Below are 20,558 nucleotides of genomic sequence, written 5' to 3' on the forward strand. Positions count from 1 at the left end.
GACTTTAAAGCCGTCGCTCGGCACCTTTCATTCAACCTCCCCGTTAACCGGCGGTTATTTCCACCAAAAACCCGGGGAAAGCGAAACAGCCCTTGCTCCAGACGGCGGGACAGACCGAGGGGCACAGCACCGGAGAAAGCCGGGGGGGGGGCGGGAGGGGGAACACGGAGGCTCCGGGGGTCAGAGGCGCCCGTTAGGACCCGCGGAGGCCGCACCCCGGAACAATGGGAACAATGAGGCTCCGCGGGTCGGGACAAGCGGCTCCCCCCTCACACGGCGGCGGCGGGGCGGGCGAGGTGCGGAGCGGAGCGGTAGCTCCGCTCCGCACCTCGCCCGCCCCGCCGCCGCGGGCGGGGGGGGGGATGTCCCTGCCCGGTGACAGATGGCGGCGCCCGGCGGGCCACAAAGGGCGTGGCGGCTTAACGGGCGGGCGCGCGGCCGCATACAAATCAGGGGCGTCACGTGGGGGGGGGGGGGGGGAGGACGGACGACGACGCGCGTGTGTGGGTGCCGCCGCGCCTGACGTGGGCGGCCATATGGCGCGTGCCGCCGGGCGGGGCGGGGCGCGGGGGCGGGGCGCAGGCGCGTTGGGCGGTAGCGATCGCGGCGGTACCCAGGTCCCGGTGCCGGCCCCCCGCCGCGCATCCTCGGTCCCGCTATATAACGGGGGAGCCCGGTGCTGCGCAACCTCGGGGAAAAAAAAAAAAAAAAAAAAAAAAAAAAAAAAAAAGGAACCCACGCGGCGCCCTCGCACGGAGAGCTGCGCCGGGGTTATGAGACCGTTACCGCGCAGGAGAGGCTGAGCAACGGAGGTAACGGGAACCCGGGTTTCCCCCACCCCCTCCGCGGGGAAAGAGGCGGCCGGCGGCGGCTGCCGGGGTGGGAGAGGAGCCTGCGGGGCCGGGGCGGGCGGGACCTGCCTCTGCCGGAGCGGCTTCGGGTTATGTGGTCGCTTGCGGTCGTGGGAACCGGCGGTCGTTCCTGCCGGTGCGTGCAGGCAGCTGCGTGTGCGCACACCTGTATCCATCCACACGCGCGCACGTATATATCCGTGTATACATATATATATGGAAATGTGTATGCGCGTCCATCTGTACGCACACGAATTATATAGGTGCTTCCACATATGCGCCTCCGAACTTCCAGCTCCCTCTCCGGCGCGGCGGGCGGCCGCCGCGGTCCCCCCGCAGGCTGCGCCCCGGCGGGCGGGCGGGCGGGCGGCATTGTTCCTCCCCGGCGCGACCGGGGGACGGTCGCGGTCCCCCACAAAAGGCCCCCGCGGGGAGCGGGGGGACGATGCCCGTCTGCGGCGGAGGGGATCGAAGGAGACGGAAAGCCGGGGCCGGTCCCGCACCTGTTACCGCGGGCGGGGGCCGGGCAGCGCCGCCGCTCGCCACCCCGCCGCGGGCACCCAGCGGCAGCCCTGCGGGGCGGAGGCGGGACCGGGGGAGCCTCGCCGGGAGAGGCTGGGCAGCGTCGGTCCCGGGAGCAGGTGCCCGGCGCCCGTCGGGGCGGTGCGGGAGCCCCGCGCAAGGCGGAGGCGAGGGGGAGCGGCGGGGACAGGCGTCCCGGGCGGCCACCCGTCCCTGTGGGTGCCCTGTGTCCCCCCCGTCTTCCCCCCCTCCGATTCGGCAAATGTCGTTTTTTGTTTTTTGGGGTTTTTTTTGTTTGTTTTGGTTTTGGTTTTGTTTTTTTTTATTAGAAAAAAACGCGCTCGGTCTGCCCGCGTCGTGCTGCCCGGGCTGCCTCCCGCACCTGTAATCTGCTTATATTCCCCGCGAATATCAGCGAGTTACATAATGGCATTTGAACATATGTCAACTTAATTATAAGGCAGGAGCGCGGAGACAATTAAAAGTTTGCACTGGCACGGCGGGGAAGCCGGGGCTTCCCTCGGGAGTGAGCGGGGGGGCGCGGGCGGCTTCCCGCTGCGGGGGCCGCGGCCGCCGGCCTGGGCGCTGACACGGCTCTCTCCTCTCTCTCCGCCACGCAGAGGCTCGCCATGACCAAGTCGTACAGCGAGAGCGGGCTGATGGGCGAGCCCCAGCCCCAGGGGCCCCCGAGCTGGACGGACGAGTGCCTCAGCTCCCAGGACGAGGAGCACGAGGTGGACAAGAAGGAGGAGGACCTGGAGGGTCTGCAGGCCGAGGCCGAGGAGGACTCGCTGCGGAACGGCGAGGAGGAGGACGAGGAGGACGACTTGGACGAAGAGGAGGAAGAAGAGGAGGAGGAGGAGGACGACGACCAGAAGCCCAAGAGGCGGGGCCCCAAGAAGAAGAAGATGACCAAGGCGCGGATGGAGCGGTTCAAGCTGCGGCGCATGAAGGCCAACGCCCGGGAGCGCAACCGCATGCACGGCCTGAACGCGGCCCTGGACAACCTGCGGAAGGTGGTGCCCTGCTACTCCAAGACGCAGAAGCTCTCCAAGATCGAGACCCTGCGCCTGGCCAAGAACTACATCTGGGCGCTCTCCGAGATCCTGCGCTCGGGCAAGAGCCCCGACCTGGTCTCCTTCGTGCAGACCCTCTGCAAGGGGCTGTCGCAGCCCACCACCAACCTGGTGGCCGGCTGCCTGCAGCTCAACCCGCGGACTTTCCTCCCGGAGCAGAGCCAGGAGGTGCCGCCCCACGTGGCGGCGGCGGCGGCGGGCGGCCCCTTCCCGGCCCACCCCTACCCCTACCAGTCGCCCGGGCTGCCCAGCCCGCCCTACGGCACCATGGACAGCTCCCACCTCTTCCACCTCAAGCCGCCGCACGCCTACGGCGCCGCGCTGGAGCCCTTCTTCGAGAGCGGCCTGGCGGAGGGCGCCAGCCCCGCCTTCGACGGGCCGCTCAGCCCGCCCCTCAGCGTCAACGGCAACTTCTCCTTCAAGCACGAGCCGGCCGCCGACTTCGACAAGAGCTACGCCTTCACCATGCACTACCCCGCCGCCGCCGCCGCCGCGCTGGCCGCCGCGCCCGCCCACGCCGCCGCCATCTTCCCGGCCGCCGCCTCCCGCTGCGAGATCCCGGTCGACGGCCTGGCGCCCTACGAGGGCCACCCCCACCACGAGCGGGTCCTCAGCGCCCAGCTCAACGCCATCTTCCACGACTGAGCCTGCCCCCGCCGGAGGGGAGGAAGAGCCGAGCCCCGCCCGGCCCAGCCGCCCGCCACGGCGACGGGGGGCCGCCCGGCGGGGGCCGCCGCTGCCCCGGGGCCGCCGCGTCCCCTCCCCGCTCGCCTGCTGTCTCGCTCCCCCTCCTCGGAGCGACGCTGTAAATTGGGGGTGGGGGCGCTGGGGTCGCGTCAATTACCTGATCGGGATAACAAAATCACAAGCAATAATTAGGATCTATGCAATTTTTAAACTAGCGATGGGCCAATTACAAAATATATATGAAATCTATATTTTTCAACCAACGTTTTACTACTTGTTACCTTTCCCATGCTGAATTATTTTGTTGTGATTTTGTACAGAATTTTTAATGACTTTTTATAACGTGAATTTCCTATTTTAAACCATGCAGCTTCATCAATTTTTATACATATTGGAAAGGTAGAATTATATCTAATTTATACAAAATAATTTAACTAATTTAAACCAGCAGAAAAGTGCTTAGAGAAGTTATGTTGCCTTAGCACTTCTTTCCTTTCAAATAGTTGAAGAAGAAAAAAAAATGCACAATCCGGGCAATTTCTTTCCCATGAAAGTCTCTTTTTTACTTTCTTTGGTTTTTTTTTTTTCTTTTCTTTTTTTTCTTTTTCCTTTCCCCCCTACAACAAGAACCAGATCCCCTAGGTCTTGAGAAGATATAAGAACGAGAGACTTATTTTCTATTAAAACATATCAATTCAACACATTACTTGCACAAACTTGTATATAAAGATTATAAGCAAATGCCAACACCCTTTTTAAATCGAAAGCTGCTTGACTATCACATACAATTTGCACTGTTTCTTTTTAGTCTTTGAACCCCTTGGCATTCCGTGGTTTTTTTGAAGAGAACTTGAAGATGTTCATGTTTCCAGGCGATATAAATGCATGATTTTATACATGTTCACACAGTCCGTGGTTGTCATATGCTCATCTTATAAATCGGAACCTAAAACTAATCAGGTTGTTAAAGTCGGGCTATATACCTATTGTAGTCGATTAGTACGGTAGCTTGAAACAAATTCAAACCATTTAATCCGTAATTAGAACAATAGCTATTGCATGTACAATGCAGTCCAGAATAAGTGCTGTTTGAAATGTAACGCTGGTTCAACTGGAATCAATCTGTACTGTAATTTTGTTTGTAATCCTGTATATTATGGTGTAATGCACACTGGGATTTTAGAAAAACATCCATCCTTTGGCAACAACATAGTATTGAACATTTGGTCGAATGTTGCATTTCTCCTTAAATGTGATTATTATTTTTTTTTTCTTAGTGTAAGTAATTCCTATGGGATTATTGTTTTATTCGGATAGCTCATGAAAGGTGCAACACTTATTATTTGTAGAATAAAATTGGACTTAAAAAAAAAAAAAAAAAAGGACACGGATTCTTTACTTACCTTGAGGGGTTCCGGGGAGAGGGGGGAGGAATTTGGTTCGTTTGTTTACAGCGAAACTGGCCATTTGCAATGCTGATTTGTCGCAGTACGGACACGGGGGCAGGACCGCCGTTCGCCCGGCAGCCGCGGCTGCCGCTTCGGGCTGCGCCCGGCGCCCCGCGGCCGCCCCGGCAGCCCGCGGGCGGGGAGGCTCGGCCCGGCCCGGCCCGGCCCGGCGGCGCCCACCCGCGGCTCTCCCCTCCCAGGCCACGGGGTGAAGGCTGCGGGGGGTCCCCCAGGCCGCCGGGGCCGGGGTGCGGTGCCGGCGGGGCTCCCCGCAGCGCGGCGGTGCTGCTCCGGCCTCGCCGGCAGCAGGTGCGCCTTCCCCCCGCAAGCCAGCCCTGGATCCAGCCCTATCGATTCGTCGTCTCCCCCTCTTCCCAGACGCGAACCATGTGTTTCTCTAATCTTCACTGATTATTCCGGGGCTTAAGAAAGCCGGAGACACAACCTGCGGGAGAGCAATTCCCCTAATGACCGGGAACGACCATCAACAGGTCTTCGCCTCCGACCCTCCGAAACAGGTTCAAGACGTTCCCTGAAATACCCTGTACGAAGCCTGTCGCAAAGCACGGGTATTTCATAAATATTTCACTCAAGTCCAGCAGAAAGTGCACAGGCTCTCCCGTGGATGTGGCATTTTTTCCCCAAGAAATCAAGCTACCGACGTCTATTTTAAAAGGTGCTTAAACGTAAGCCTTGGAAACCTGTACTGGTACCGCAGCACCCTTACGGCCCCTCTTTCGTGCTAAAAACACGCTGGAAATTAATTGCCACGCCGGCTGCTGCCTTTTGCAGCATCTCCCTGCGTTTTGCCCGAGCCCGCAGCTCCGCGCACAAAAACTGTTGCCGAATCTGAAAAGGAAGAAAGCAAAAGGCAACTTTTCAAGCACCCGATTAACCTGTCCCAGTCGGTGGCAACACAGCTAAATATACCCTAGATAACCCGGGGGGGGGGGGGGGGGGGCGGGGCGGGGGAATGAATGACAATTTTTCAGATAAAATTGAAAAAGCTGACCCAAGCATGCTCGCCTTTTGGTTATGCGCCTTCTTCTTAAACATAAGGATTCTTCTAGTCAGTCAAGGGGCAACTCACATGCCACCATCTTTTATTCAAAGGCAGGCACAGATGTTCCTTCTGCAGGGGAGGTTTTAATTTATGAAAATGATATTGTTTATGCATGAATGCACTCTGCATAACACACAGTACTTCCATCTGATGAGAGAAATACCACAGAACCAGTGCCAATGTCAGGAACATATTCTGCAAATTTAGTCGCTTAAATGTTTAATGAATATTTGGAAGGCATTTCCAAACCACAAGAAACCTTTTCAATTACCCTTTCTTTTTCCATGGTTAATAACAAAATTCTACTCCTCTAGCCAATGCAATTTACTTAAAAGATCTACCTAGGCTATCTGAATGTTTGCTACTGCGATACTTTAGAGAAAATAACATTTTAATGTTATGAGCAACCTAATAAGGAAAATTAATTAGGCATTTTGGTAACTAGAGGCTCCATTTTACAAATCACTTGTGAGTTTTGTTATTTCAATTAGTTTAGGGTTTCTTTTTCCCCACCCTTATGAAATATTGGACATATCCCCCCCGCCGCCCCTTTGCTGCTGCTTCTGATGCTTCCATGATATTTATTTTTTCTTACTGTTAATATCAAGCCAAATCTTGAAATCTCTGCTCATGACTCCCACAGGAAGGTCTATCAAGGTCTCTTTCAAAGGAAAGAATTACTCACACTGTTCCTCTCCTATGAACATATCGCTAATTAACTAAGGCTATAGCGGGATTATCTCACTTCCGCATGTGGAGGAAACCCTGGGGTTGAGTCATGCCCACACACCTATGGGTCATCCAGCAGAGGCTTAGGACTCTTTTTAGGGCTTGTTGGGAGCAGTGGCCTTCCCCTTCTTCTTTATGCTGTACTTCTGACAGCAGAAATTGTTCTGCCACCAGTGCATGCTTGACAAGACCCCGACGAAATCTCGTCAGGAACAGTGCCTGAGTAACAGTCACGACTTGCAGCTTTTCCCTTCTTGGTTTTCTGAAGCAACAGAAGAGGGTGCGGAGGTTTCAGATTCATCATTGCCTGTGATACAGCTGAGTCCTCTGAAATGGTGGAATTCCAGGTCACATCCACAAGATGTCACAGAGCCTGAAAACACAGGTGTTACCTAGCCTGAATGAAAAAAGAGCCTGAACATCATCAGACTTTGGCTCAGTGCCTTCAGGAGGACTCCCCAGGTGAAGGGAAGTAGATTCCAGGACAACCAAGATTCCTGAATTCACCAGTAGACAACAGAGCATTGCTTTCTCCAGAAGATACTGTTGCAGAATTATAATAAACTAATATTAAAAAGCAACGTACAATTCCAGAGGTAATAGGAATTAACAGAAATAATTCTAAACTAAGTCTTGAGAGCAAGTAAAACAAACCTTTTCTATCATCTGTAACAGTAAAAATTCTTGCAGTTATTTCAGTATTGTAACTGATCAAAACTGGATCCGCCATGACCCTAACAATTGTTTTTGACATTAAAAAAAAGTCTCTTTTTTAAAACAACACAGTACTTCTCTACAAAGAACCATTTTGTCAAATACTTTTAGAAATTAGAGTTAAATTCCATTCTCTAGTTAATATATATATATATATATAGTATCTAAAAGTAAAAAACCAAACAACACCCACTCAGTTCTCACTCATTCCTATTGAGGAAGAACTCACAGAAATGAAAACTTGGAGTTCTGCCTGGTGCTGTATCAGGAAAATATGCAGAAATTGGTCTTTTTGTTTTTATTGACCGAGATGGATTGTATGGTAATTATTTCAGAAATCATAAATGTTCTACACTCTTTCCTTAGCTGAAAATCCCATACTACACAAAGCCTTGAAAAACAGTACATGAATACACGTTGAAACAGCAAGTTGAGGATCTACAAATAGACTGTTCTTTAAATATGTACATAAGTGTTTTTTTAAATAATTCATATATGTATTTAACAAACTGTCAGAAGCTATGCAATACAAAATTAAAACTGACAATGCTCTCAAAGCATTCTCTTAAGTATTTAGGTTGCCTACAGGGTATGTAAAACAGAATATCAGCCCTGGCTTTCAGTTTCCTAGCTTGTAGTAGTTTGCAGCATAGAGTTAACTGCATTTTGTATGAAGTAAAACAGAAACAACTAAGATTTACACTATTTGCCAACATTTTGGTGGAAGAACAATAGAAAATAACATTCAGAGTAAAACTTTATTACCTTAAAAAGATAGCATATCAACCTTAATGAAAACTAAAAATAAATTGTCTTCCGGTGAATGCCTTCTCATTTTATATTCCTTCCCATTGTCACATTTTCCTCTAGTTTGAGTAAGATCCTGGTGCTCATAGGAACGACTTCAACTTCAGACTCCATTCTTGCTGCTTCTTATTCGTGCATAATAATTTCACTTGTTCTTGTTCTCCTCTTTGCAGAGATTTGTCTTTTTCCTTAACTGCTCTTTTTTCCTTCTCTCTTTTTTTTTTTTAGTGTTTTCCTTCTTTTCAGACATATAGGAAGATGTATAGTAATAGTAATGCTTACTTCCATAGACTATTGTTGCCGTTTTTCTTCAGAATAATTTATGACTTCACTTATTGTGTAAAAGGTTTGGTATTCTGCTTAATGCCTCTTCTTCAAAGTCAAGGAAAAACAAGAAAACAGACCTGACTTAATACTGAGAGCTATAAAGATGTTTTTCTAGAGTAGCAATGTAAGAAGGGAACATACTTAGGAGAGCTAATATTTGGGAATGAACAGCTGAAGTGTAACTGACTACACACTAAACCTTCATTGTATAAACAGACACTGTAGCCAGAAAAACATACAAGCCAAGGGTATGCTGCCAATTTCAAAATTCAGATTTCTCTAGAAGCAAATCTCTATTAGCCACTGAAATAAGCCAGCTACCAGAAATGTCCAGTTGAATCCTCCAGATTGGACATAAGGTATTTTTCCAACAGCATCCCCTCATCTCTTCTTGTCTTAATTCCCATTCCTTGACTGCAGCATCACATTATCCATGAATCAAAAACTATCCTTCCCATTTCTTGCCTATTCACCTCATTGCATTTTTCTACCCGTTTTTCTTGAGGGAAGAGGATTTATTTTCCAACAGTGTGCTTTACCTGCTTGCTCTCCTTCACTAAACACTAGCTGTATTTCCCTCACTTGCTATTTCTGCCAGAAGTTGTCCTACCTCTTCTCTTTCTTCACTTTACAGGGTTCTTCAGGAAAAGACTTCTGAGGTTCCCATTATTTCTTAGCATCTAGACTGTAAGAGAGGATTTCCTTCATCCAGAGAGAAACACAGTTAAGGAGAGGTTAGCTCGTCTCCTCATTTCCTACTACCTCTTGTCTGGGCCCAGAGGATGCTCCCCTCTCCTAGTTCAGCTGATTGTGCTCAAGGCCAGCGCTTTGGCATGAAACAACATCTCCTCCAGGTCCAGACTGGTGAGAACAAGCTCTAAGAAACCACAAGGGGAAATCTCCCCTCCCTCACTCAAGAGCTGTGTTTAAGAGGCTCTCATCCCTGGTATCTGCCTTCACGATATTGCAGTCACATCTGTGCCTGGCCATATCCAGACCGTGACCCACAGACTTGATAACTTTTCTTGACCTTGGACCTGCCTTGACAGGCACCTTCCCTGGTGGCTACTGGGCTAGTACTGACACTGGCTACTGTCACCAAACCTGACCCACTGACTCTGCTTTTCAGCTTGATGTTAGTCCTACCTCATTGCAAAGGGTTTGTCCAGTTATCTGGACTCTTGGCTGACCTACACAGGTCCAGTCAGGTATGTGAGGCTCTACCTGACTTACAGTCACTCTCAGCTCTACTCCCTTTATAGAGCAGCCTACCCTTACTGCTCCTTGGTACTGCTCCTTGGTACTGCTCCTTGGTACTGCTCCTCTTGTGCTTCTGGCTGCTAGGGCCCTGAGGCCACTACCAAGCCTTAAAAACCCTGACCAGCCCCACCTGCAACCCCCCCACCAGCCCCGCCCAAGGGCCTGGGGCTCTATTTAAGCTCAGCCTGGGACTATCAGTTCTTCTTTTAGAGATACTGTGGGATGCTGATCTCTGATTCAGCCACAGCCCCTATCTGGCTATAAGCCCTGCTGATCCAGATCTGCAAACTGATGTCCTATCCTGGCCTCAGTCCTGCCTCATCACTGTGAACTTGCCTGATGATTTGGATTCCTAGGGGATCCTGGCACCCTCCCCTAGGCTTCCTTCCTCAGGTACCACCAGGTGGGTCCTGGCCAGAAAGGCCCCTGCCTTGCTAGCCCCGGGGTCCTTTTTCTTCCCCAGGAAGAAGTGTCTGTCTCAAACTTACAAAGGATTGTGGGGATTGAGGATCTGTGAACAGTAGCAAACCAAGAGTGGACAAACTTTTATGTTCCTCCTATGGTTTTTGTTACTATATACAGTTCTTTTAGTATTTCATGGTTTTATCTACTACATGTTAGTATCCTAACAGTTACTGATTTAATATACCTTTCAAGTAACATCAATAAAAGGATGTTAGAAGTTTTAATGACATCAGTTGAAGGGTATTATGAGTCTCTTAGGAACGGTAATAGTCTTCCACTGATGGTACTGAAAATAGTATTATTTTATGGTTCTAAGACAGTTATCAGCTTATCCTTTCCTGTACCTTATGAGAAATTATCTGGTGACAATATATAGTATACATAGATGGGATAGGCTAATAAATGGTCCCAGAAACAAATACAAATGACTGCAGGGGATTATAAAGGGCATACAGCCTCAAAATTGATTCAGCTATATCCAGTTTCATGTTGTGCTTTATCTTCTAGTTAATGATTTAGCTTTCCTTTTGAATGACATCAATGCAAACGCACTAAAGATCACTGATGCCAGATAACAGCCACAAGTTTAATTGGTTCATCTACTGTTGTACCAGAACGACAAATTGGTAAGGCAAGTTTGCTTGTTTGGCTCGCAGTTTTTCCTGCCTTGTCACTCAGTTATCTTTAGGCAAAAAAATGTATTTTGCACAAAACTTCCACAGTTTACACATAATTTCAGTTATTTACCCTATATTTTATCTGATTATTCTGCAGTCAAGATACTTATATCCCAACAAAGAAGATTTGAGGGACAAAAAATATTGACACAATTAAAGTCAGAATAAGACTATTGACATTAACAGCTTTAAGCAAACAGAAACTTTACATGTTCATGTTATGATTCGGAAAGGCAAATTGGTGAGGGCTACATTTCAGTGAAAGCTGTATCAATGGCTCAATGCAAATTGAAAAGCACTTTTTGTGGTTGCATATTTAACAAATATTCAGAGCATACTTTAAACGTGGCAAAGTAATAGCTGGAAACTGTACCATAGTGACTTTTTAAATGTGTCTTAAAACTGTCTTCTCAGCTACATAATTAGCAGCTTGGTACAGGTTTTTATGTAACTATTAAGGAAGGCAGCTTAGTAGTCATGAAATCATGTATCATCTCATGGACTCTCAGCTGGTTTGATTGCAGACAGTCAGATTTCCTTACCTGTAACAGCATTTCTCTTCTAGAGAGGCAGACATCGCAGGAAGAGCCTTGGATATTTTGACCTGTGCTTTGAACTGTAATTTGTATCAATCTGCAAAAGGCAATATTTTTACTTTATTGCTTTATTTCTCAGAGGGACGTTTAGTATTTGTCTGATTACAAATACTAAAGATAAAATTACTAAACTGCTCAGTAAAAAACCGTCCTTTTAATGCACTAATAAGCCACCATGACATTTTACATCTCAGAACTAAAAAACCCCTTGTTTTTCTTCAAGTTAAGCCCTTGCAGGCTCAGGAGTGCCTTATAAATTGGAGTTGATGCTGGAGCTGTAATGTGATTGTCATCAGTGAATCTCACAGCACCTGTGAGTGAAGCTGTCATACCTCCAAACAGGGAAATCTATCATTTACAGAGCGGGAGTAAAGAAGTGGTCCCCCTCCTCTGCATTTAAGCTTTGAGGGTGAGGGATGGCTATGCAGCTTTCTGGGTACGCTTTCCGTATTGGCCTGCTTGATGTAGAATCTAATATCGTACGGGCTTATATCAGACTGAGTCGTTGTGTTCCTCAGCTGTTACGAGGGGTATGTATAATTGCGATACCTCCACCTAGGTTTATGGTAATACTCTGTTTTGTGGCATGAATGTCAACATGGTATTAAGGCTAAGCCACAGACACAACCTGTGGAAGACTTGACCTTTTTATTTTGAAAGGGTGGTTATAACTTCATGTCATAGTTTTCCAAAGTTAAATAATCGTAATATTTTAGTGAAAACAGGAAAGCACAAGACGTATGGGACTCCAACAAAGAAAATGAACTTCTGCAGCTAGAGAACTCATGCATTGCACTCCTTGGGGGAGTAACTTAGGAGAACAAAAGCGTAAGAAGCCGGCCGGCCTTGTGACCGCTGTCGCTGTGCTCCAGTCACCCTACAAAGCACCATACCTACTTCAGGGTCCCGGTCCCCCGCGCAGGCTGGGCGGCAGGGGAAGCCTCGGCGGGCGGCAGCAGCGCCGCGGTGCCCGCCCGCGCCCGGCCCGGTTTGAGGTGCGCCGGCGGAGCCCTGCCCGCTGCCGCAGCGAAGGGCTCCCCCTCAGCGGCGGAGGGGAGCGACGTCTCCCCCAGGAGGGGCTCAGCGCGGCACCGGACAGCCCGACCCGCTCGCCTCCCACCGCTGCCTGTGAGGAGACCGGCGGCGATGCGGCTGCCGGCCCGGGACGGGACGGGCGCTCTCCCGCCGGCCCCTGGGCGGCCGCGGCTCCGCCCGCGGGGCGGGGCGGGCGCTGCCTTGGCAGCAGCCGGGACGCCGCGGGCGGGCGGCCGGCGGCGCGGGGCGGCGGTGCCGCCGCCATGCTGGGCGCCGCGGCCCCCTTCCTCCGCCCGCAGAGACGGGCCCGGCCCGAGCGCCCGGCCGGCGGCGGCCGCCCCCCGCCGCGGGAGCAGCGCGCGCAGGCGGCGGCCGTTGGCGCTCGCTCCTCAGCGGCGGCGCCCGAAGAGCGGCGGCGGCGGCGGGTGGCCCCGCTGGCGGCGGCCCCGCCGGCCGAGGCGGGAGAGGAGCCGCTCCTCAGGGGCATCTTCGAGATCGGCAAGAGGAGCTGCGACGTGGTGCTGAGCGCCCGGCGGCTCCGCTGGAGCCCCATCCTGCCCGAGAGCCCCACAGGTGGGACGGGGCGGGGCGGGGCGGGGGGTGCCCGCCGCGGGGCCGGGCTGCGGGGGCAGGGCCCGGGCCCAGGCCGCCTCCGGGAGCGGGCGGGGGCGCCCGGGGCGAGGTGGCCTTCCCGCGGCGCTGCGGGGGAGAGGCGAGCGGCGGCTGGGGCCTCTCCGGGCCGGGCGGTGGAGAGTCGGGATTACAGAAAAGTAGTTGAAGTCAGTGGTGTCAGGCGCGCCTCTTCCCTTCAAGGTTATGCTGGGGATTTGGAAAAAAAAAAAAAAAAGGAATAGTTTGTAATGCAATGAGCGTCTTGTATCTGAACCAACTCTTCCTGGCAAGAGCCTTTACTTCTTGATGGGTGATATGAAAAGGACAAAATGTAAGAGAAGGTGTTTTTATGGCTGCTTAGCCCGAGGCAGAACAGTAAGAGGATTTGATTTTGTTTCTGCTGCATCAGCTCTTCTTGGCTTACTCTCTTTGACGGATACATAAACTAGAGCGCTTATAGGTGGGTATGGTTTTGTGAGACACACACGAGTTTTGTGATGAGGCTTCTGTGGCAGGTTGTCCTCGCTCCGTGCTTTTCCAATAAAGCAACACGCTGTGAGAAAGTGGTGTTACAAAGGATTTGGTCAAGTGAAACAAATTATATAAAAAAGTTTTAGGAGAAAAGGAATGCTCCTTAAACTTATCCAAATAGTCATTTTTCTCCTAGAAACTGTGAAAACATAAACTTACTTTCAAAACTACATACAAACTCTTAGAAGCGCCCGTTTACTGCAGTGACGTCCCAGTGCTTAGGTGAAGGAGAAATCAAAGGTGTGTTCAGGAATGCAGAGTTTCCAGACAGCACAGTTGCCTTCTGGTATGGCACAGTTAGCTTGTCCAGGCCTAAAATAATAGGTTTGTTTTAGTATTCTTTTGGACAGAACTTAAAACTTCATATGGGTAAGATCCAACAGCCATAAACTCAGCATACAGAGAAACAAAGTTTCTTCCACATACCAGTTTTTCTATTGTGATACTCTGTTCCTCTTCAAGGTAGTCTGTATACTGCAGAGGCTCGAGAGTGGTGTGGAAGCCTGCGATTCCAGTGCTGCTGCTGCAGAGAAATACTCAGATGCTCACAGCTGAAGTCGTTACGCTTCATTTCATGTAACCATGTTGGGATACCAGAGCTACTGAAATCAAACTAACATGGTGCCATGCACAGCTATTGACTCTTATCCTCCGAAGAGTGTAACCGTGTTAATGCAGTGTTGTGCTTGAACTTAAATACCTGCTTTTCAGCAGGACCGTTGAGTTCTGGTGACGGCCGCACTAATGTGCGTAGGGTCCTTCCTCTTGTGGAGCCAGTCTTGGTGCTGTAGTAATGCTGTCACACGGCGATGTAGCCTCTCTTCCCTCCCTTTTGGGATTAACTCCAGGTCTCTGTGTATGTGATCTGAAATGAGATTTATTAATTATTTAGTTCTGTGTGTAGTACTCTAATCTGATTGCCACTTTATGTTCTGGCTACTTTAATGTATCTTGAATTGTCAGGTATCAGGAAGTAGGGTCCATGATTGTCTTTCAATTGTCACCAGTGAAAGATTTTAAGGTACAGACAGGAAGAATGAATTTCAATATGTATTGCTTCATGCTTCCAGGCATGGGACTGTATTCTGTTTTTTGGGGTTTTTTGTTTTGGTTTGGTTTTTTGCTTGTTTGTTTTGTTTTCCTAGGAAAAAGCCACCCCCTAAATTGCTACTTTTGGTAAGATCTTTTTATCCCAAGCTTACTCATACAGACATTGTGGGCTTTTGTGTCTTAGTTCCTGCAAGGTAATAAAGTATGCAGTGCTTATAGTCAGGCATAGTGCAGATGGCAAAACTTCAGGGATCTTATGCAAAGCAGCACTGACAAGTTGCTGTCAATTATATCAGGATTTGGGCTTTTACTGCACATGTATTAAACATATGCCAATACTTCATTGTCTCTGATAATTCAGTTTTGTACTATGTTGTATTGAGCTGCTGAATATTTTGGTTTCCGAGAAGTTCTTAATGTCCTGCTTCTTTACTAGCTTCAGTGGAAAAGGCAGTGGTGTCTTTCAAATGCTAGGTTTTTCCTGAAGTCTGTGGTAGACTATGAGCTTTTACCATAGGCTTTCCAAATTCTTAAATGTCAAGTACTTATATTGAAGATAAAAGGATTTCCAGTTCCTCAGTTGGTATGGATGCCACCAGTCTATCGTCTGTTCCTGCTGATGCAGTTGCAGAGGTTAAATATGGGGTTTGGAACCTGAATTTTTTTGTTTTGTTTTGTTTTGTTTTTCCTCTCATGCTATTTTGTATCCCAGTAGCAATTACCCTGGGGCGTTGCATGTGTGGGACCTGTACTGGTGCTGGGAGGAGCCATCTGTGTTACTGTCTCATTAGGTGTAACAGAAGTTCAGCAGTGCAGTTCTTGGGCCAGGCTGTCAGTAGGTACAGGAGAGGGTCGAAGGCTGTCTGGATAGGTCTGTTCCACTGGGATTTGGCTTAAGTATACTTTCTCTGAACCAAAAGCTTCATAACATAGTTTACTTTAGGCTCTAAACGGTCAGGTCAGGTCTTTGCACTTTGCCAGTGATGCTAAATGAAATGTCCCTTGCTTGGACTTGTATGTAGTAATTCTTCATATTTTCAGAAAAGACCTTTCTTCTATGGCAGTCACTCTAGCCTGTCAAGTCAGAGAACTGCCAGGTAGTTGCTTTCGTCCCTTTTCCCCAGGCCCCACCCACCCCAGTAGTTCCTCAAAAGTATTCCTGTCTTGCTGAAGTTGTTGTTTGTTGTCCATAGTTCTGTGGTTCCTATCATAGGTTCTTACATGTGGTAGCTCGTGCAGCCTTGGCTCCTTCAGCTTCTCCTAGACAGAACTCAAAGCCTGGGCTTGATCGTTTCATGGTCACGTAGGCACAGTTCTGCCCCATTGCACTGTTTCTGTGGAGCTTTTGGCAGCGTGATTATCAGGCAGACTCCCTTCTTTACTCTTCCTTTGATTTCTGCAGCTTCTGTCTCCTAGAGATTTTTGGCTACCAGCGCTCGCTGAGGATTTTTCATGGCTTCCTTTGTTGTTCACTCTCCAGACCTCATAGTAAGCTCCCCAGTAACGGCCTCTTCTCCCCTCTCAAATAAGCATGACCCATTATGAATTTTGTGTGTTCTCTTATAACAAAGCTTGGGGCAGAAGTAAGGCCTAGGCGGGCAACTGGATGTGGAGCCTGAGAGAGCGAATGTGTCAAGTGGGAACGCTGGCAGTGTGAGGCATGGCTTGGCTGCCCCCTCTGAAACGCTAAAATTACAGCCCGGCTCTGCAGCTCAGCTGAGCCTTTTCTCCTCACTGGAGCCAGATACCCTCTGACCCATAGCTGGTTGCTTGCTTTTAACAATGCAGTGGGCGTTGCAATGAGAAGTAGAGCTCACAGTTAGTAGTTACTAGTTTTTTTCTCTAGCTTCTTTCTATGTGGCTTTCCTGTGCTATAAATACAATCACTGAAACTAAGAAAAAACCAAGACATCTCTCTCTGTATTATTAATCCAGCCCCAAACTGTATTGATTCTCATTTTGGATGCTGCTTCAAAACCATAGCAGAGAAAGCTATCTTAAGTACAGATTTGAATATTATATGTGACTTTTAGAAGTTCCCAGAAGACAAGGAGAATGACTGAATGATGGAAAAATACAATTATTTACATTTAAGAACATGCCTGGAGTGGAATTTTTTTTTTATGTGGCTAAAGTTTAAAAACTAATGAAGTGTAGGGGATTAGCAGTAGTGGACATGGGAATCATTTGTATTTTAGAACAGTTTCAGTACGAATAGTGTCAATTCAGTCTTCTTTATGCTGTTCTTCCAATATGGCTTGTTTTTTGCTGTCGAATGAGAACATCAGTCCTGATATTTCTTTAAAGCCTTCAGCATCTTTTTAAAGATTGCCACAGAATTTCCCAATTTACAATAATTGCGATTTTTCAGCAGATTTCTGGAAATGGAACAAGACTGGCGTTCGCTCAGTGTTTTACTGGTATGTGAAGTCCGGAGGCTTTTGATCCTCATGAAAAACTTTGTAAGTGTAGTTTCTTGTGTATGTAGTGTATTTGACTGAAGGGTATATGAAGTTGTTCTCCCAGACTGACAGCATGTAGGCTGGACTGAGTATCTGGATAATAATAATAATTTGGATAAAACTTGCTTTTTTAATATAAGTAATTGAAAATAATATTCTAAATTAATTGACCAATAAGAAAGTAAGATCTCTGGAGCAATCCAGAGGCTACTGTATTATTGAATATATATTTTAATAATGAAGTAAAAAAGATCAATATGTTGTTTGAGTATACTATTCTTATATATAGTGTACTATAGTTCTTGTTGATATTCTTCTAAAATGTAGATTTATAAATATTCTATATAAGTGCAGCAATAAGGAAAAAAATCACTGATGTATTGCAACAGTGAGAGAGTTAGTAATAAAGGACTTAAAATTAATTCCGAGTGCATAGTGGCCTGCTGCCAAGGCTATTTAGGAACAGATGTGGCTGAAATAGATACCAATAGTCTGTTTGGGATCTCTAAAGTAAGACATCTGTCAGTCTATCGGTCAGTCAGGAATAATGGAAATAGGAACTGGCTGTTACAAAAGGTGTATTGCTGAAGTTCCACGTTGGTGAAATTCAAAACTTTTGATTCCACTTCTGACGTATAGAGAGCATAATTTCTCTACGTGGCTTATCTATTGTCCAAATAGGAAAACCATTTTTAAGGAATAGACATAAAAATAAATAATATGAAGTGTAACCGAGAGTGCAATGTACATGTATCACATTGACATATGGCTTTAAGATGTAAATTGGAGAAAGAAAGCATGCAGTTTTAAACAATCCCATGATATCTGAACTTGTAAGACACTCTTAAATCTTTTTTTCAAGGAAGTCCATAAAATTAACGTCTTAGATAAATGCTGCGTGAAACTGCAAAAGAATTCATTAATTTACAAATTTTTGTGAAAAATTAAAAATATTTAAGGAAATGGGGTATACTAGTTAAAGGCCTCTTAAAATCTGTTCTTTATTTCAGGTGACTTCTAGACACAATGTCTTGATTCTCTGTGTGTCTTTTTTCCTTTATCAGCAGATCAGTTCATGGCTACATGTTTGTGGAACAATTCATGTTGTTTCATGCTTTCTGGTGGTATTTCAGATGTTTATGCACCTCTCTGCTTATGTTGAAAGGGATTAACATACCCTGGGTGTCTAATAGTGGCTTTTGTATGTACTTTAATTCTCTGTCTCCAAAGAGAGAGATCAGATATTTAAATCTTTGTTCCAGAAAATAAGTTTCTATGCTAGGTCTTGCAAATTGTCTTTGTGTGTGTTTGGGTTCACATACATGTTAAGCTGTGCATGTGTTAGTGAGTTGGATTCTGATGCTACATGAGTTTGAAATAACAGGATTTATTTTAGCTTTCACACGAAGTAATATGTCTTCTTCACGGCCTTTTCTTTTTAATGCAAAACTATTTCTATTGGTGATATTGTGGTTTGTGTTACCTTAAAGCTCTTGTAGGCCATAAAATGGCAAGTTTTAGACTTGCCTAAAGGTGATGGGTTTTGGTTTTGTGGTTGATTTTTTTGTTTGTCTTCATTTCTCCTGTTGCACTATGTAATAAGTATGCCTTGCCATATACTATTATAGGTAAGGCAATGCTCTGCTTTATTCACCTCCTCTGCCTGCCTGGCAAGCGCAGGACGGTGGCTGGCTGGGTACTTGACGTATTATGCATCATCAGGCAGTTGGCACACCAGTAACAAGCCAGACGTAGCTGGTGCTGTTTTTTTGGCTGCTGAGCAGGCCAATTGAAGAAAGATAGGTTGGAATTAAGGAGCAATCAAGAATACCATGGTGGGGGTGAGCTCGTATATTAAGGAAGTGTAAGGGTTTTGGTGAAGTGCCATATGGGTGTGGGAGGGATTTGTGGGTACTGTGGAGAGGGATATTAGTGAACGGAGGGGAAACTGAAGCTGTTGCTGGGCAGATAGGAAGACATGCAGGGTGGTGCTATAGTGTGTGAGGTATGCCTGGTACAGGGTAGGGAAATCGCTGGAAAGTCAGAGGGGACAGAATAAGGTGGTGAGGTAAAGAGAGGTAGGATGCAAGTTCATTTTAAAAAAATATTATCAAACTTCCGTAATTTTCTTGTTCATAGAATAATTGCCAACTCTTTTGACTATGCTTTCTGTTCAAAGGCGTGCAAGAGGAAATTGATGGTCTTGCTTATATAGCATGATGGAAAGAATCCAAAAGTGTATATTAAAAAAAGTTGCTATACTAACCAATCTTTGATACCTGTGTTAGTGCTACTTTCATGTCCGTGACAGTGCTGTAGGGCTGAGTCCCTCAGTGTAAATTAACATTCTTTTTAAATCATTAAAAACAGCATTCGGTCAAATCCCTTATCCTAAGCATTTATCTTGTATCTCAGTTTCTGAATTGTGCTGTTCTTCAGCCTTTGAGAAACTTTTTTTTTTTTTTTCCCCCCCTCTTTAATATTCTAGGTGCTGTTGTAATCTTTCCTTGGTCGTCATTTTACCATATCACCCCTGAATTTGTATCTGTCTAGTATGCACCTTTATGTCTTTTCTGTTTCATCAAATGTTATCAAGTTATCTTGACTTTCGAGTGTAGTTTACTGGAAAATGCGTGGTTTCTTTCAGGCAGTCCGTCACAATTAGAAGCAGTGCTCTGTAAACGTCCAAGAAGCTACATAATTCCTGAAATCCTTTCCTAATTTTTTTTGGTAGTAATGTCTGCAGGAAACAAATAGAAAATCTGATTAATAGCTTGGCTGCTCAGAGTCTGAGACTGCTGCCTACTTTTTTTGTCTGTGGCTGTTTCTCTCCTTGGCCTGTGTGTAGGATGTGGTCCTGTAGCACCTTGTGTGGGGTGGTTGTGGGGATCATGGTGCCTACTGGGGTCTTCTGCTATGGTAAATCCATATAAACTTGCGTCCATGGTTGTAACTGTTCATGGTAATAAATGGGTTAGAATTCAGAATATGATGTTCTTTTGTATTTTCTTATTTTGTATCTTGACAAAAGACATGCTCAGATTAAGACATTTCTATCTTGATTTTACAGTTACAAAATAGAAATAAAAATAAAGCTGGGAAGACTGTCATCTGCTCTTGTTGCAGTCAAAATAAACAAAACTTAGGTAAACAATTTTCCTTTCACTGTAGACTCTTATTTGTTAACTATGTATATTACAAGAACAGCAGGTAAATAATATGTGTTTTTGCAATTATGCAAAAAAACAAACAAGTAGGCATTGCATAGAAGGAATCCCTTTTTGTTTGCTGTTTTATTTAGGTATATCCAACTATATTATGCACTGGCTTTAGAAGGAAGTTTTTACTTAAATACACATAGTATTCTAAAAATATGTTTATCCTTCTTAGGCAATTTATGAAAAAGCCTAAATGGCTGAAAATCCGAGAACATAAACCTGAAGAACTGAATAGTCTTTGTGGACCTTAACATTAGTGGGTCGTGGAACTAATGTTTTCCTTTGAAGGAAATCAGTGGTCCTGGTTTTTATGACTTATGTTGTAACAGTATGTGCACACAAAAAACCATAATGTGTTGAGTATCTGATACATGTATTACCATATTGCCATAAGGAACAGCTATTATGTTAGACACCAACTGATTTCG

The 20,558-nt window shown here is 46.8% G+C and overlaps 2 protein-coding genes across 2 annotated transcripts in view; both read left to right on the forward strand.

The window, feature by feature from the left end:
- Positions 1-1,996: 1,996 nt before the first annotated feature.
- NEUROD1 (neuronal differentiation 1) lies at positions 1,997-3,094 on the forward strand (the record flags this gene model as incomplete). Its single annotated transcript, XM_082312600.1, has 1 exon — positions 1,997-3,094. The coding sequence occupies exon 1, from the start codon at positions 2,003-2,005 to the stop codon at positions 3,092-3,094; it is 1,092 nt and encodes a 363-aa protein (XP_082168726.1). The 5' UTR covers positions 1,997-2,002.
- A 9,426-nt stretch (positions 3,095-12,520) lies between these two features.
- Positions 12,521-20,558, forward strand: part of CERKL (CERK like autophagy regulator) — a gene marked incomplete at both ends in the record, with an annotated part of 58,164 nt that continues 50,126 nt past the window's right edge. Inside the window, one exon of the mRNA XM_082312796.1 lies at positions 12,521-12,830. Within this exon, the coding sequence (XP_082168922.1) occupies positions 12,521-12,830 (310 nt within the window). The remainder of the gene's footprint in view (positions 12,831-20,558) is intronic.

This window comes from Platalea leucorodia (assembly GCF_965183815.1).
Source record: "Platalea leucorodia genome assembly, chromosome: 5".
Classification (NCBI taxonomy): Eukaryota; Metazoa; Chordata; class Aves; order Pelecaniformes; family Threskiornithidae; genus Platalea; species Platalea leucorodia.